The 16918-nt window shown below is 32.1% G+C and overlaps 1 protein-coding gene and 1 long non-coding RNA gene across 3 annotated transcripts in view; one reads left to right on the top strand and one right to left on the bottom strand.

The window, feature by feature from the left end:
- Positions 1-16918, top strand: part of LOC142328899 (uncharacterized) — a 101794-nt gene that overhangs the window by 61242 nt on the left and 23634 nt on the right. Inside the window, exon 2 of the long non-coding RNA XR_012757378.1 lies at positions 11432-11700. This is a non-coding gene — a long non-coding RNA (uncharacterized LOC142328899). The remainder of the gene's footprint in view (positions 1-11431; positions 11701-16918) is intronic.
- LOC142328897 (ABC transporter G family member 23-like) overlaps positions 967-16918 on the bottom strand; it is a 95569-nt gene continuing 79617 nt past the window's right edge. Inside the window, exons 14-16 of one of the 2 annotated variants that reach the window (XM_075373036.1) lie at positions 11051-11227; positions 8705-8791; positions 967-3685 (exon numbers count right to left, since the gene is read on the bottom strand). In XM_075373036.1, coding sequence (XP_075229151.1) covers positions 3459-3685; positions 8705-8791; positions 11051-11227 — 491 coding nt within the window. In that variant the 3' untranslated portion in view covers positions 967-3458. Of the gene's footprint in view, positions 3686-8704; positions 8792-11050; positions 11228-11308; positions 11593-16918 lie in introns of those variants that run through there. The other variant, XM_075373037.1, reaches the window with a different exon arrangement.

Raw genomic sequence — 16918 nt, 5'->3', positions numbered from 1 at the left:
TAGTTTGAAGCAGTATAACCAACCTAAGAATCAAAATTATTGTTTAATATTTGTTTGAATAATACAACGTTTTCAAATTTCATTTGCTCATTTATCAAATTTTTATTTAAATATATATAATATTTTTCTATAATATTTGTTTTATGAAGGTTTTGGAATATTCAAGAATATAAATAAAATTATATGGGTTGTAATTTTGATTATTTTCTAAGATGTGTCAAGGAAAATTGGATCATTCTTTAGTTACCTTGTTTATACAATTAATGTGTTCATTAATTCTAATCGAAAAAGATCGGTTTGTCATCTCGTTATATTCCAGATTACAATTTGCACATTTTAAAAACTATATATATATATAATTTCAATAATTCAAGTTAGTATAATTAATATATGAAGTAAATAACTATAATACATCAGCGTTCCTGAGGATGGATTACTAATCCGAAAGCACTCGAGCGTAGTATTAAAGATTGTTGGTAAGTGGAAACTATTATATAAATAAAATAAAACAAAATAAAATAATTAAATTACTCATAACAAAAAAAAAATTAAATTTACTGGAAAAAAATTCAAATGTAGAGTATGAAGTTTGCACATTTTTATTGTATTGTACATTCATCACATTTTTGTTACGGATTTTTATTTTTTTGGTTGATTAATTCACCATGTTAAAACTTATAACGATAAAAACATATAATTGTGTGAGATTATGTAAAATGCTGTAGTAAATTATTATATACTACAACATATAGTTTATAACATATAGTATATTATTATATATTACATCCTATTGGATGTAATATGTAGTATATAAGAGTGTAAGAGTATGAATATATAATGCCATGCCTGACCAGGATTCAACCTGCAGATGAAAGGCTGAACATTTCCCCTCCGCTATGGAGGTCAGCAGTTGTTAAAGGATTTGGTAATTTGTTCTTATTTAATCCATTCAAAAAATAAACAGCATCATATATTACCAGATATTTTTATTGTTATAAAAGTTTGTTACAACACTGAAAGGTGTAAAGCTTTATATTTTTTTATATAATATATGTCTTATATATGTTCTATTTGTCTTATATAATATATGTATTATATTTAACTGGAATGAATTTGTTGATAATTTTAATGGCGAACCACAAATAATTTAAATAAATTACTTTTTTTCCCAGTTATGTTTGTGACTGCACAATTTTGCTGAGATAGAATTAGCACAATATGCTTGCAAAATGTAGACTAGAATAAATAACCGTTCAGTTTTATATTCTTCTGTTATGTGTTGTAGCGATGGTAACTTGATATGAGACACTAATTTTTTTCTAAAAAGTGACACATCCATTCTGGTGGTTTACATGTATTATATCATTACAGTTATAAGGAAGGTTAGGACAGATTTAATTAAAATTACAAAAAAAAAACACTGTCTGATACACATCCAATAAAAAAGTGAAATATTAGTGCCAAAGTAATTTTATTTTGAAAGTGAGATTTGTTTATATTTATTTATAAAAAAAAATAATAAATCATGTGTTATAATGTTTGATGTATTTAAATATTTTATTTATATTTACTACTGTTTGACAGTAGGTCTTGCTTATTGTCAGACTAATCATTCTCGAAACGGTAAAACAGTGTCATTAATTGAATCCCAATAACCAAAGTACATAGATAACATTGTTATTGAAATCCAGTTAAAAGTAACTACATTTTAAAATAATTATTTAATGGTAATTTTACCTGACCTTAACAGTTATTTTATACACTCTGTGTTGGGATAGTAGCCGGTTCATATTTGATTTATTTATTCTGTGTTAAAATCCAATTAAGCCTGTTTTTTACTTCCTTGTATGAAGTAAAGTAAGTATTGTGACGGTAAAAAATTTCACTCTAATGATTTCATCCTTTTTTATTTTTTTAATTTTTTTCTTACTTCCTTGTAGAAAGTAAAGGAAGTATTGTGATCATGAAACATTTCGGTTTTCATATTTCAACGGAAATATCCATTTTGACTAGTTTCGGCATAACGTCTATATGTAGGTATGTATCTCGCAAACTCAAAAACGATTAGCCGCCGTAGGATGTTGAAATTTTGGATTTAGGTAATATCTAGTTGTGCACCTTCCTTTTTGATTGCATACGAAATTAAAATTAAAATTTTAATTAATGAAATATTTGCATCTTAAAGGGGAGGCACATCGGTTCAAATCAGACTTCATCTCTTTTTGTTTTTTCTTTTTTAATAAAAATTGTATATTTATTTTTAAAAAAAATTGTTTTATTTAATTAATTTGACAGAAAAATAAAATACATTTTTGAATTGTATTCAATTTAAAGTGATTGTTGAAAATTTTTTTCACTTGTACACAATATGCATAAGATTTCTGGTGTGTCTTATAAAATTGAATAATAAATTAAACTATTCCATTTAGTGATCTCATGTATACTGGTTACAAATATTAATTTTGACCTTACCCTACCCTGTGTAGAATAACAGTTTTTATTATTGGATTATTTGGTAAACAATTTATTTAAAGAGTAATCAAGGGACTGCTACTGTTTCACGTAAGATTGTAGAATGAATTAATAATTGTATAAATATTTGATGTTAATAAAAACTAATATTTTAGAATTTATGTAACTGTCCTCTTTTATTAAAGAATTGGAGGATTGTACTTCACTTTCAAATGAAATAAGTTTAAATGAAGTGCAGCAAAAATGTGTATATGTAATTTAAAAGACATACAAGGAAGTCATGTGTAGTCCTCACCAGATTTTTTATTTTTCAAGTTAGAAATGATTACATTACATTCTGTTTCACATGCATTTTGCCTTATGTAATGAATTACTCTTCTTCAGCAAAAATTGGATTTGAATCATAGCATTGCAGAAAAACTAGTACTATCTGCCTGGTTTTGGTATTTTTAAAAATGTTGATTACACTAAATGTAAGAATTACTACACAAGTTAAAATTATAAGATTTCTTTTCTTGTTATATTTTTTAAAAGTTAAGTAGGTTATTCAATAACAAAACAATCAAATACTTCCTGCTGTTGATGTCATAGTTACAGAATATGATTAAACTAGTGCAATCCTACATAAGCGGTTTCACCGTTATGAAAAAATGTGCTTTGGTTAATCTGGACTCAGTGATGACTGGAATTAATTGTCTCATATCTCTCTGGATTTATCTAAGAATTTTAATTGTATTCCACGATAAAAATTATTGTGTGTTTTATGATACATTAAGAATCATTGCTAATAATATAGTTTGGTATTGTTAATAGTACGGGGAGATAAATAATGATTATTATTGTACTCTAATCTTTTCATATAGAATATGTTTCTTGTTCTTTGCTGATAATGATTCAACTTTGCTAAAACCATTTCTAAGTATTGTCTAGTTTATTATAATAAATTAAATTGTGGATTAAGACTAACTTATATCAGTGTAATTTGATCATTTTTTATCAATTAAACCCTTTTTCAAAATTATTAAAGTTAGTATTGTTATATAGAGCATTGACCAGATAATAGATGATATAAAACCAGGATAAATTCTCGGATGTAAAAATGTCCATCCATGATCTGTCATTCCTCGAAATGATTCTGTTGGTAAAGCTAAAGGTGTGTACCATATTATATTTGCTATTATTGGATTTGCTCCTTGTACTGGCCAAACAAATCCTGTAAATATAAGCAATAAGGAATAAGAATTAAAATTATATTAAAAAAATATGTATACTTAATATTCAGCCTAGCGTAAGTTAATTTTGATTATTTATTTTAAATAAGTAAAGTTTAATAAACTTTAGAATGTGCTTACCTAAAAAAAATCTGAATTAGATACATTTTTCTCTTTATCTCTATGCTCTTTCATATCACAATACAAATCTAAACATTGAAATAGTTTGCCCATCATCTAATATTCTGTACTATTTTATTAAATAAATAAATTGATGCTATATCAGTTTATTTTTGTAAATAATTCTCTTTTAATTTTTAGAGTATAGTTATAATTTTTAGCTGATAAAATAAAAATTTAGACTGAATATAATGGTATTCAATTAGGAATTAATCTACTACATTAAACAAGAAAAAATTAAATAAATCTACAATAAAATCCAAAATAAAAAAAACAAAAATTATAAAACTTAAAAAAAAAATCAGAATAATAATAATAAGAAAAAACAGAAATAAAAAAGACATTACAAATTCATGTTCTTAAACAACAAAATACATAGCAGTTTGAAGAACTAGAAATGTGATTTTACAATCTTGAGTAATAAGCAACATAAAAATTTAATTGATGGCAGTATCATGGGATGGAGATTGGCAAAATAATGTAGTTCGTTTTCAAATAACTAATTTTAGAGAAGATCAGAAGTTTACAGTTTGAGATAGCAGAAATTACTGCAGATGAAAGCTTACTATACCATGGATAATATGATTCTCCCTATATTTTTCTTGAAAAGAACTTCCTTATAAAAGAAAATTTTTTTCTTAATACAAAATTGCATTTTTGCAGAATTCAATTGAAAAACACGAAAAAGACATAACTCAAAACTTCTGGGAAAAGTCTTTAGCAATTTTTCCTGCTAAGGATGAAAATGTAATAACAGAAAGTAAATTTTCAAATTCTTGTCTTTTTAGCATAGGTTAAAAAAACCAAATTTAAACTTTGACAACCAGATTGATATACTGTTCCTGACAAAGAAATAATACAAGAAAACAAAGACAAAAGGATCAAAATTCATAAAAATGAAGGCAATAATGGAAGCAGTTAATGTCCTTTAGTTCCAACTGCTTGGTGTAATAGAATTGGCTATAAACTGATTTGAAACAGAAAATCAAATGTTTACATTTCACTTATTACTAATTCAGTCTAAAGTCGTACTTTACAAAGTAAACAAACAATTTTTTTTTTCTTTGTAAATTTAAAGTTGTTTTGTGTTTACTGTATGTGGGTGTTGGTTCTATATGTAACACTGGTCAACATAAAATTTGGAACTGATAAGGGAGTAGGTGTTCTATATAATATTTTATATGCTAAATCTGAATAGGTATTCCGAAACAACCCTTAACGTAATGTTCTTAAGTTGTAACCCCTTAAATTTATTTGTTCCATCATTCGTGGAACAAACAATACAAGTTAGTAGTCTTTATATTTGCTTATTCGCATCTAATTTATATTGTGATGTATGGTGTGTAGACCACTTATATTTGATACTTACCTTCCGGGTTTGGCATACTTAGCTCTGAGAACTGCCTGATCTGTTTAGTAGAGGAGACTCCGTGTCATATGTTTTTCTTCTCCATGAGGTATGTAACAGCAAGAAGGGAGTAATTAATTAAATAACATTGGAAGGGACAATATGTTCCACCCGGAAGACCTCCAGGATATAATGCTAGAAAATGAGGAATACTGGAAGGTGGAATACAAGAACTGTGATGGAAGACCTCAGATCATGGGAGGAGTTTCGGATTCGTCTTGGCACTGGAGGGTGTGGGGGCAGACAGGTTCTCGGCTGAGCATCTAGGAGGCTCCATGAGCATTTGGGGATCGCCTGGGTGCGATGAGGCCGAGAGCATTCCGTGCTTCCGTGCCTGATGGCATGTGACCCCTTCCTGACGAAATGCTATGAGAGTGGTACTAGGAAGAGGTGAAGAACAGGGTTGGAGGTTTCATCGGCAGGGCGCAGGCACACTTATGTACTTAATAACATCTTGCGAAACCTATTAGCAAGCCCATCACTTTGTGCGTAAATGGTATTCCTCTACCTCAAAAAAAAACTTGACTCACTGACATATGTAGATACATGTCAGTAAATTAAGTAATGAGTAATTCAACGTGATGAAATTTTCTTCAGTGTGAGTTCAGATCTTGGTATGACTTGTGTTCTTTAGTTGGTAACGGTTAATAGTAATGGTTTTATTATACACATATTATAAAAATTGTTTCTTAAGTGATGTCATAAATTGTGTGAAAGGTTTTTTTATGATAGACCAATTTTTAGTATTACTTTATTAACATCAAGATTTATTAAAGTGTGTGTGTGTGTGTGTGTGTGTTTCACTTGTGCATACGAGTGAATTCAGCACAAAAAGTCAAACAAAAACCAGTAGCGAATCTGCTGAAAACTGCTTACAAACATTGTTTTGACTGATCCTTGGAAGACAAAGATAAATCCTGGGCTTCACATGTAGCATGCAACAAATGTTATATTAAACTAATCCACTGGTTAAAAGAAAAAAAAGAGAGTTTGCCTTTTGACATTCCTATGATTTGGCGGGAGCCTACTAATATTATGATGACTGCTATTTTTTCTTAACAAATGGTTTCAATTCAAACAATAAAAGCAGTATTGCATACCCCAATTCAGCTATGAGAGCAGTTCTTTATGGTATTTATTAACAAATTCTGTTCGCTCCAACTTCTGGGGAAGAAATTTTTGATTCCCCAGAAGCTCAACCAATGTATTCTTAACTTCAATAGATATTAATTACATTCCAAAAGAATCAAATATTGAACCTCACCTCATCACACAAGCAGAACTAAGTGACCTAATTCGTGACTTGTATTTGTTGAAACAACATGCAGAATTCCTACGTTCATGTCTTAAAGAAGTTAAGGTATTTGTTGATAACAGTTAATTTTACTTCACTGACTTTGATATTAAGCGTACAAGATTTGGTCAGATATTATCAGACTTTGGTTCATAAAAATAAAAATACTTAAGCTTTTTTGTCCAATGACTTGTCCTCTTCAAATTAGGCCCCTTCTGATGTAATACACTTATCCCAGCAATGCTTCACTTGGAAACATTTTTCAAAGTCTCTTGTATGAGCAACATAAGTCCTCTTGCATTTCTTTTGATCTCTTCTCTATCATCAGATCTCTTTCCTTTAAACAGAATTCTAAGCTTGGGAAAGCCATGTTTGGTGAGTAAGGAGCATACTGAAATTGTTTGAACCCATGTTTTTTTAATTGCCATTTTCCCAAAGCTGTGGTCTCTTGCGTTGAACAGCATCTCTTATCTGACAAAGAACAATTATGTAGTATTCTTTATTGACAATTTTTCCTTGAGAAGCACTCATGATGAACCATGCCTTGATAATAAAGATTGTCAGCATGACCTTCACATTTTTATTTAATTGCATGACTTTCTTTTTCTGGGAAGAACTTGGAGTTTTGTAGTGGGATGAATGAGTATTTGTTTTAGGTTCATAGCAGTAGACCCAGGTTTCATCTCCAGTTATTATTTTGTTTCATAAAGTCAGGATTACTATTAGCACATTCCGGCATGTCTGTTTTCCTTTTGTTCAGGAGTGAGAAGTTTTGGGACAAATTTTTCTGCTACATGCTGCAACCGGAGATCTTATGTTATAATCAATTGTACCGAGACAAATGAAATTCGTGCTTAATTTTCAAGCTCTGTAATTGTTATTCATTCATCACCATTTGTTTAACATCTTGCTCGATTTTTTCAGGATTTTTGGTTGAAGGATGTGCCAGAATCTTCATCACTTTCGGTAGACATTCAGGCATCTTGAAATTGGTAATACCACTCTTCCACCAATTTTCCAACAAAATTTTAATGCAGATTCTCTGTTCTACCTGTTCCATCATTAAAAACATGACAAGCACTATTCACATGATTTAATTTTGTAGCTATTTATTGTTTTGGAGTGATTGGCTGCAATGGCAGCAAGACAGTAAATCACATGCAACTGAATTAAGTTAATTCCACAAATGCCACTAAAAAAAACACTCCATGTTTTTTTTAATTTTATTTTTTATTTATGCTTTTAGAAAAAAAATGTTTTCTGAGAAAATAGAAATTTCTGTGAAAACATTTTGTACAGATAACAAAAAAAGCAATAAAAAAAGAATTTTATCAAACTATTGAAGTGAGACATTTTTTATGTGGAATTATTTACTAGTGTACTTATGTGGAAGAGAGATGGGGAATGGATTGGGGTTGGATGAAAGAAAAGTATTTAAGAACAGTGGTTGGCAGATTAAGAAGGATAGGAAAACAAACTTCAACAAGAATACAGGAATGCTTTGATTGCAATCGACTTAAGATTGAGAAAAAGAATGTTTGGAGATGCAAGGAAAATAGAATTAGAGGTGGGAGGAAGTCAGCTAAGTGTTAGATCATGTGCAGTGTGAAAGATTGGGTGAAAAACTGTTGGAGATAATTTTTGGGTGATTAGTACTAACAGGTTTGGTGATGAACACTCAGCCCATTATGGATGTGGGTGGTTGTCAGCCCAAAAGATTGACCTTTCCAGTGTAAACACGAACTGTATAATATTGTTAAAAATTTATCCATTGCAGAATAAGTTTATACCATTCTTGAAAGGATGGGAGAATTGTTTGAACTGCAGCTGAATGAAAGAAATAAAATAACATGGAAAATCTGTTCTTAAATCACAAGCCCAAACGATAAGTAGAAAGACTTCGTTAGGTTAGTTTATTTTGAAAGGAAAATTTAGTGACATTGTGACCGCAAATGTCAATTTTTTTTTTTTTTTTAATTGATGCAGGTATAAAAAATGTATAAATCTCTGGTGGGCAGCCTCAAATATTTTCATGATTGCTGCATTACTCACTTCATTTAAAAACAGTAATAGATGACACTTATTATTATTATTTAATTTTTAAGTTATATAATTTATTGTATTCTATATTTCACTTACCACTCAAGGTCGAAAAAATTAAAAATACACTGTTTCCACCTGTAATTGCAAACATATATGATTTTGAAATGACACTTAAAAGGAGACCTGAAACAAGAAAAAAATATATAAAATATTTTCTTTTAAATATGTATTTTCTCTTACGATGCTTTGAATATCAGTAAATTAAAATCATAAATAGTTCTGTTTTTTTTTTTCAAATCATTATCTTACAAACGTTTGAAATGTTTTTAACAACGTATGTAACCATATTAACTTGGAATTATTGAATGAATCTCTCTTGGAATTACTGAATAAGTCTCTTCAGCATTACCAATCTGTTGATGGAATTCTGAAACTAGTATACTTGATCAATGTACAATATTTAATTATTTTAAAAATTACTGTAAATATGTAGAAGTGCATCTTTCAACTGTCGACTTACTGTACAAAAAAAATAATAAATATTCTGCTTTAGTTAATTACTAGTTAACTAATTTACAGGTATATATATATAATTTTTGTTCACAGTCTTCAATTCTGAATCTTTTTATCTCCTCCGGGACCTTTGCTTTAAGATATGGAAGTAGTGATTGCATGGAACCTGAACCGGTTGTAACTTCTTTCATGCTACATATGGGCTGCAACCGGAACCACACACAGTCTTAATATAATCCATTGTAAACACTATTATTCAAATCATAAAATATATTAGGCATAAAATGTATTATCTATAAATATGAAGTGAAATCTTTATGACAGAGTGATGTTAGCCAACCAGTAAATCCTTTACCTTGATGTTTGGGTAAGGGTGAATATCTGGCACTTGTAAATGGGACATCATCGGCTAAGAGATCAGTCTGTGACAGCAAAACCACGTTCCTTCAGGTTGAGTTGGCTGGTCAATCCTGTGTGTAAAATTGACAGTCCACTCATATGAAAAGGTTTTTGCAAATTTTTATGAAAAATATGTCAGACAGATTTTACGGGTAACCATGTTTGACCTAAAAAATAAAGTAAGTAGTTAGGTAAACTGATAAATATGATTATTTAGTACGTTATAAGTTAATATAATTTGGTTCTTTGAAAAAATTGGAGATGATTCCTGGCGTAAGGTTATTTTATTGGTGCCAGTAGGTATGAGAATTAGAGAACAACCAAGTAAGTAGTGATAGGATAATGTTTAAGAGGATGACTGGAGCATGAGAGATGGTAGCTGGTCGCTGCAAATTGTGACTTAAGCATGATAGTTATGGAGATAAAAGGTTACAGTGGATTGTAACACCAAACGATTAAGAATTTGCTTCACATATTTTGTTCATCCTAATTTGTATGGTGTTTAGCAAGCTGGTTTCTGAATCAGCTTGTCTCTGTTTGACAGAGACAAGCTGATTCTTCTATCTTTTTCATTTATTTACTCTTCATTCACCTCAAGTTCTTTGTTACGTTTGTCTAATGACAGATCTTAGGTCATAAAATAAATTAATAGAAAAGTGATTTAAGAAGTAAAATATGTACGTTGCAGTAATACGCAGATAATTGGTGTTATTGGACAGTAATAGGGTATGTATTTATTTTGTTTGTTAGAATATCGATGTATCGGTACATGTTTAATTTTTCCTTTAATATTTTTCTTGTTACATAGTGTGACTCTCTAACAAGATTTACATATAATATTTTCCATGAAAATTTTAAATATTTCTTTCCCTTGAAATTTTAGGTGAACTTCTTCCTGAGCAAGTAAATTCCAAAATAATAGTCTTGCAAAATTTCAAACAGTGTGGATGCCCTGTTGAGAAATTTATAGACTTCAATATTTATTTTATTATTTATTCACACTCTTGTACAGCGAACACATATTGAAAATGTAAACATCAAATTTTTTATCTGTTTTTGTTTAAATAACATTAGTCAAAATATTTTACAGACTGGTTTTGTTAGCAAGCGTGTGGATGACTGTCTGTAGTACTGTTTTGATATCTGTACATTTAAAGTTTACTGACGTATCATTGGTAGGTCATAATTTTGATCCTATTAGGACAATAAAAAGTTACTAAGCGTGAAAAGTTTATTCATCTCTAGTACACATAAATCGGTAATATTCATAAATCTGTTAATGAAAAACATATAGCATTAGAATTGAACTTTTATTTAATCGATTTTACATTTAAACAACCCATTTTCAAACATGAGATCAAATGTTACTTACCTTCCCTCGTAACGTTTTTCATAAAGTTTTGCCCATCCCAACATGGGTTTTCCCTTTTGTCATTAACCTGTAGAAATGTTTTTCCTTAGATTTGAAAATAACTATTTTAAATAATGCGTAAAAGTATAATTTTTTTATTTTTTAAATTTAATTCTTACCAAAAAAGATTCCATTAAATCCTTGAGTCAGCGCCAATGTATAAGGAAGCCAGATATTACAAAGAAATGGATTATTATATAATTTGAACATGATAAAAAACATAATTACTATTTGTACTGACATTACAATGTACTGAATTGCACAAAGCGCTATTATCAGCTCTATTTTTTTCAAACCTGAAATAGAACAAGAACAAAAAGGTTTTTTTTTATTATTAAAATAATATATGAGTATTTTTTAAGCAAGGTATATTCTAATTTTGTTTTATATCATATTATATCAAAAAACATAAAACAAATGATGTTTTGATGGAGTAGTTGACAGATTTTTCTGATAATTCACCTTTGTCCTGCACATTACAGTATTTTTTTTATTTTTAGGAGAGACTGGAAAACGTAGTGTTACTCTAGTTTTGGCCATTAGCTTATTGTGCTACTGATGGAAGACAAGCAGATTCCTTCAACTGTTCCACAGGCAGCTGCCCCACGTTGGACCGACTACAGATCCTTGCATTCTCAGCATGGAAATAATGGAATGTGCTCTAAAAAAGAATCCATAGAATTAAAAGTTTGTGCCGGAGACTAAACAGAAAAAGAAAGAAAGATGACTACAGCAGCTGTATGTCAGTGCTACACTGGCGCTCATTGTGGTATGTATTATTTTATATTGTTTTTTTTAATTGTTAACAAATGCGCCTAAGAAAAATAAAACCTTGATTAGGTGAAATCTTGAGATACTGAGGGTGACCTTACTGTACAACCTCACCCCTTTGATCTTTGAGTTGAAAATTTAATGGCAATTAAATTTTCAACTCAATTTTACAGTAAACTGACCAAGTTTGGTTAAAATTAGTCAAGTAGTTCTGAAGATATAAGGTGATTTAGAGACCAATACCCTGAACACACACATGTAGATACGAAGATCCTGAAAATTTCCATCTGGTTTTATGGGCTCCTTATTTATCAAAACGTAAAGATACTGGGAAAACCGCACATGCCCAAATTGACCGATTACCGTACTTTACCTTCTCTAGCTATAGGTCTGCTACAGCAATAGGCAGGAAAGTAAAAGAAGGTCTGTGAAAAGTAAAAACTATTGAAGAACCCGGCGTGAGCCAAATAATTCCTCTCAGAAGACAACTTTGAGGCCCCCTACAAATAGAGGATGGCTACATCATTTGTATGTACAAATTGTCTTGAGATCAGCACGATTTATACTGGATGGAAACAACCAAACGTTATTAACAATTTTGCATCGACGAGTTTAGTTGTATTGTAGAATAACAATTGTTTTTTTCTTCAGAAATTAAAGGCCATCCCAACCCCGTAGGGGAAGACACTCGCCTAGTGACATTCCGGTTGCTACACACCCCGCTCCCTGTCCCTTGCCCTGTTGGGCTTTAACGGGAGTCGTCTGTCGCCCTCTTACTTTTTACATCTCATAGTAATAAGCCTGGCCTCGTTGGGATGCCACCGATGTAAATGTCTACCGAGGCATTTGCATCGGTGATTTAATAACTCAGTTTACTGCCTTCGCTGTAGGCCTTGTCCGGACATCTTGAATGTACTACATCGTCACCCTCTGAACTAGCTAACCGAGCTCGCGGAAACGCAACTCCGTGCCTAGTTCTACTTATTTTGAGCCAATTTCGTGAACGTCTCGTAGTTCGAGGCAAAAACAACACAACATACCAACAAACATGTTGATCGCAACAACGAAATTTAGCCCTAGTTCCCTTAGTGAAACTCAGCTTTCGTTTTAAATAAACCCCTGACTTAGGTTAGTTACGGACTCCGGTCTGGTCTATCAGGGAGAGGCGGAGTGATCGCCTACTCCCACTCAGCTTCATTGCAGAGTTCCGCATGACATTCACCACTATAAACCATCGTCAAAACGCCGCTACACCTCATGGCATCCCGTGCCCATCGGCAGTGCTGTCGCTGTTCCGCCTACAGCTTAAAAATTCACATCTCTTATCTAACTAACCGTGGCTCGCTGCCAAAGCGCCTACCTTCGGCCAGTCAAATGTCTAGGTGGACACTAGCCACCCAGGTTCCTACTCTATTACCTACTAGATCCCTTTGGCCGTCCTGCGCAGGGCGAGGAAGCGAAGCCAGCAACAATTGCCCAGTCTCTGCGAGTCCTCCAGTTGACCCGCAGATCAAAGGAGTTAACTCTCTCAATTTCCCTTACGACTCTGGTATCTTCAGCTTTGTACTGGGGACAGACATACAGGACACGGTCCACAGTGTCATCGACCCTACAGTCCGGACACAAGCCGAAGTCAGCCAACCTAAACCTACCCAAACTATCCCTAAAAGCACCATGTCCCGAAAGGAATTGAGTAATATGCTAATCGGGGGAAACCCGGCTAATCGCTCGCAACTCTCTGACATTGGGAAAAATACCATGCGTATATCGACCGGTAGAAGAATCGTTCCTCCTAGCTTGCCAAGAACCAAAACCTTGGTATTCAATCTCACGCATAAACCCTGACATAGGAAGGCTCCTCCCTTCGTAGAAATATATCTCTTAGCTACGTTCTGTATTTGTACAGAGCTACGAATGTCCAGGGGTTTTATGCCAGCGATCACAGTTACTGCCTCTCGTAAGACAGTTCTGTAGCCGCCGACGAACAGCTAGCAATAGAAGACGCTGGGCTCGTAAAAGAATGTCCCTATAAAATTAGAATTGTAAACGATGAGCCCCAGACGGGCGCAGCGTACATTACGGTCTCAAAATTAAAGGCCAGTCAACAAAGGATCAGGGTTCATAAAGGAACATCACCTATCCCAAGTATTGGGTGGCATTTGGAAATATCAATTTGTGTTATTAAGCCATCCGCTTCACGGAAGAGTGAAGATGATAAAACTTCAGCCTGTTTATTTGACAAGTTTTACTTCATAATTATGAAAACACAATAATCGATTGTGATTTTCAACACCTGTAATATTTCAGACAATAGCACTCTGTAAAAAAATGCAAAAAAATAAAGGTATGATAAATAAGAAAAAGGATTAGGATGCTAAGAGTGTCTGCTTTGAATACTGGTAAATGTAATTTTCATTTAGTGTGTAACTATTATAGCAATGTTTTCGTATAATGATTTAGCAATAGATAATTTAAGAAAAATAAAAGGTAATTAAAAAATGTGTTATATCTGATTCAGCTTTACTTATTCAGGATCTTTAAAAGTTATGAGTTATAACCCGTATTCACTTGGCTACATTCTAATTAAGTACAATATTCGTAGGTTTCGAAAAACGCTATAAATTCATTTTTCGTTACAAAAATATGTCATAGTGCCACAGTGTTGTAATTCACTTTCTGCTTGTAAGATTGACAATTTGAGATGAATTTGATCGCTTAGTCAGATTAATTTTATTTTAACACTGTTGCTTTTGCAGCTGTCGTTCTGTTTGGTTCTAATTAACAATACTTCTTGGTCTGGTGATCTAGAAATGTTACTAGTTCCTGCAAGAACAGCAAATACTTTACAGCAAGAAACAGGTTAAATACTTTGAGTCAAGAAAGTTTCACGTGTCGTATAAATCAATCTCTTTTCGTTATGTGATTTTATGTAAAATAAAAACAGTTAAAAATTAATGTTTAAAAAATATAATTAAGTATAAAATATTTATTTAAAAATGCATGACAGTTTATCTTGAATCATTTCTAGTTTTTTTTTAATTTACGTTAAACACTACGCTTATTCTCCATCGATTGGAAATAAACTGCTGAAAAGGTTGTTTTCCGATTTCAAATTTTTATGTAATCGTGGTAGGCGAAAAAATATTTGTCTTGAAATGAAATTAAACGTATTAAAAGTAGATAGTATGTTATATTAAGATAACTTTTAAATAATTTAAAGGCAGAAAGAATTGTTTTTATTGTTTGACACAAGATGGTAAGTAAAATAAATCTACAGTTGATTCCGGATAATTGGTTCACTGATCAACTGGGGCTGCCCGTTTTTGGGATAGTTCTTTAAAGAAAAAAAAAGAGATTTTATACCGATAAGTATTTCGTTTATTTGGTCCATAATGCCGCGTATTCGGGCCAGTATTCGACGTATATTTCTTTTTAAAATCGAATAACAAATTGTGGTTCTGAGAATTATGTGGCTAGATAACGGTGCGGGATAGAGGCAGTTAGCATTCAACAGATAAACTGCAGTAACGACGCTTCAGTCCATTAATCATAACAAAATAATCTATCAAACGTTAATCGTACTAACAAACATAATTAATCATAACAATAAAGGAGTTTGTCGTTGCACACGACATCATCCGCGATGTAATGGCTGTTTTACTAAGCACTTGCTCTTTGCAATTTATTGTTGGTTGTTACTTGCGTTTCGTATCGTGTACTTACGTATTTCCAGCTTCGCTTGTCTTTAGTTTTTTTATTTAAAGAATGCGAATAACTTAATTTCGCCAACAAAGGATGTAGGCTTCTGTAACAGTTTTTTTACTATCCGGTTTTTTATCTGCTGTCATAGTTTTTTATTTTTTTTATTTCCAGTTGTTTCACACATTTTGTTAACATTTTTATGCGTAGCCTGTATCACCGTTTTTAAACTGTGTAAATTGTTGTTGTTAATCTACCTGTTAACGGTTAATTAAAATTGCGAGTTAAAATGCGTAACTATATGACATCGGGTAAACGAATAAAGCATCTTGACAAAATAAAAACGTATCCACCGAACTTAAGATATCGTAAACTATCGAAACTAACTGTTTAACTGAAAAGTACGATAGCTCGTATCGTGCTTAAAGAATATAAAATACGCCGAGAATGGGCTTTAAAAGATCACAGAACATCTCAGAAAAGTTAACGTGATGGAAAGGACCCGTTTGTTGAGTAGGCTCTGAACGAATGGTTCTCCATTGTAACTCCGCAATATGTTAGTGTCAGTGATTCAATGCATAAAGTCAAGGCAGAAGAAGATTTTGCTAAACCTTTTATTCATAACGAATTTAAAGCGACGGAAGGCTGGTTATCTCGATGGAAAACGAGAAATCAGATAAAATACAAGAAGGCTCGTGGTGAAAAATCGAGTGCTGATACAGAAAGTGATGCTTCATGGAAATCTATCAAACTCCCTGAAATTCTCCAGAATTTTTCTGCCGACGAAATGGGACTGTGTTATCGTGTTGCACCGGAAGGGCCCTTGTGCTACAAACACGAACTGTTGCCTGGATCCAAAAATTCTGTAGAACGTGCTTTGTTGTGGTAGTATGTCAGGAAGTGACAAACGAAAACTCGTCGCAATCGGGAAGGCTGCCAAGCCTTGTTGTTTTAAGTGGTTTAAAATGGACAGTTTGCCGGTTCATTACGTTTTTAATAAAAATGCTAGTATAATGAGTGCAATCTTTTCAGAATGGCTTAGCAATTGGGATGTCGAGTTGCAAAAAATTAAGAAAAATCATACTACTAATTAACAATTGTGCTGTTCATCCGTGACCAAATTGTTTAAAAAACATTACTAATTGAATTTTTACCGCCCAATACCACGAGCCACATCCAACCATTGGACATGTGAATTATAAAAAAATATGCAGTCTATTTACTGATGCAAATCGGTGAGCCATATTCTTGTAGAAGTAGAAGAAATTTGTTGCAAGCAATTCATTCGTAGCCGAAAGTTGGGGAGGAAAAGTAAGTAAAACGACAATAAAAAATTGTTTTTTCATCGTGGTTTTTCTAACCCAGAAAAAGAGCCAGAGCATATGCAGGTAACACATCGCTGCAGCGATTTGAAAATTATCAAGAATTTGCCAGTTGGATGAATTTACCACGAGCCACATCCAACCATTGGACATGTGAATTATAAAAAAATATGCAGTCTATTTACTGATGCAAAT

Source organism: Lycorma delicatula, chromosome 8, assembly GCF_047948215.1.
Source record: "Lycorma delicatula isolate Av1 chromosome 8, ASM4794821v1, whole genome shotgun sequence".
Taxonomy (NCBI): Eukaryota; Metazoa; Arthropoda; class Insecta; order Hemiptera; family Fulgoridae; genus Lycorma; species Lycorma delicatula.
This window is presented reverse-complemented; position numbering and strand designations above follow the sequence as displayed.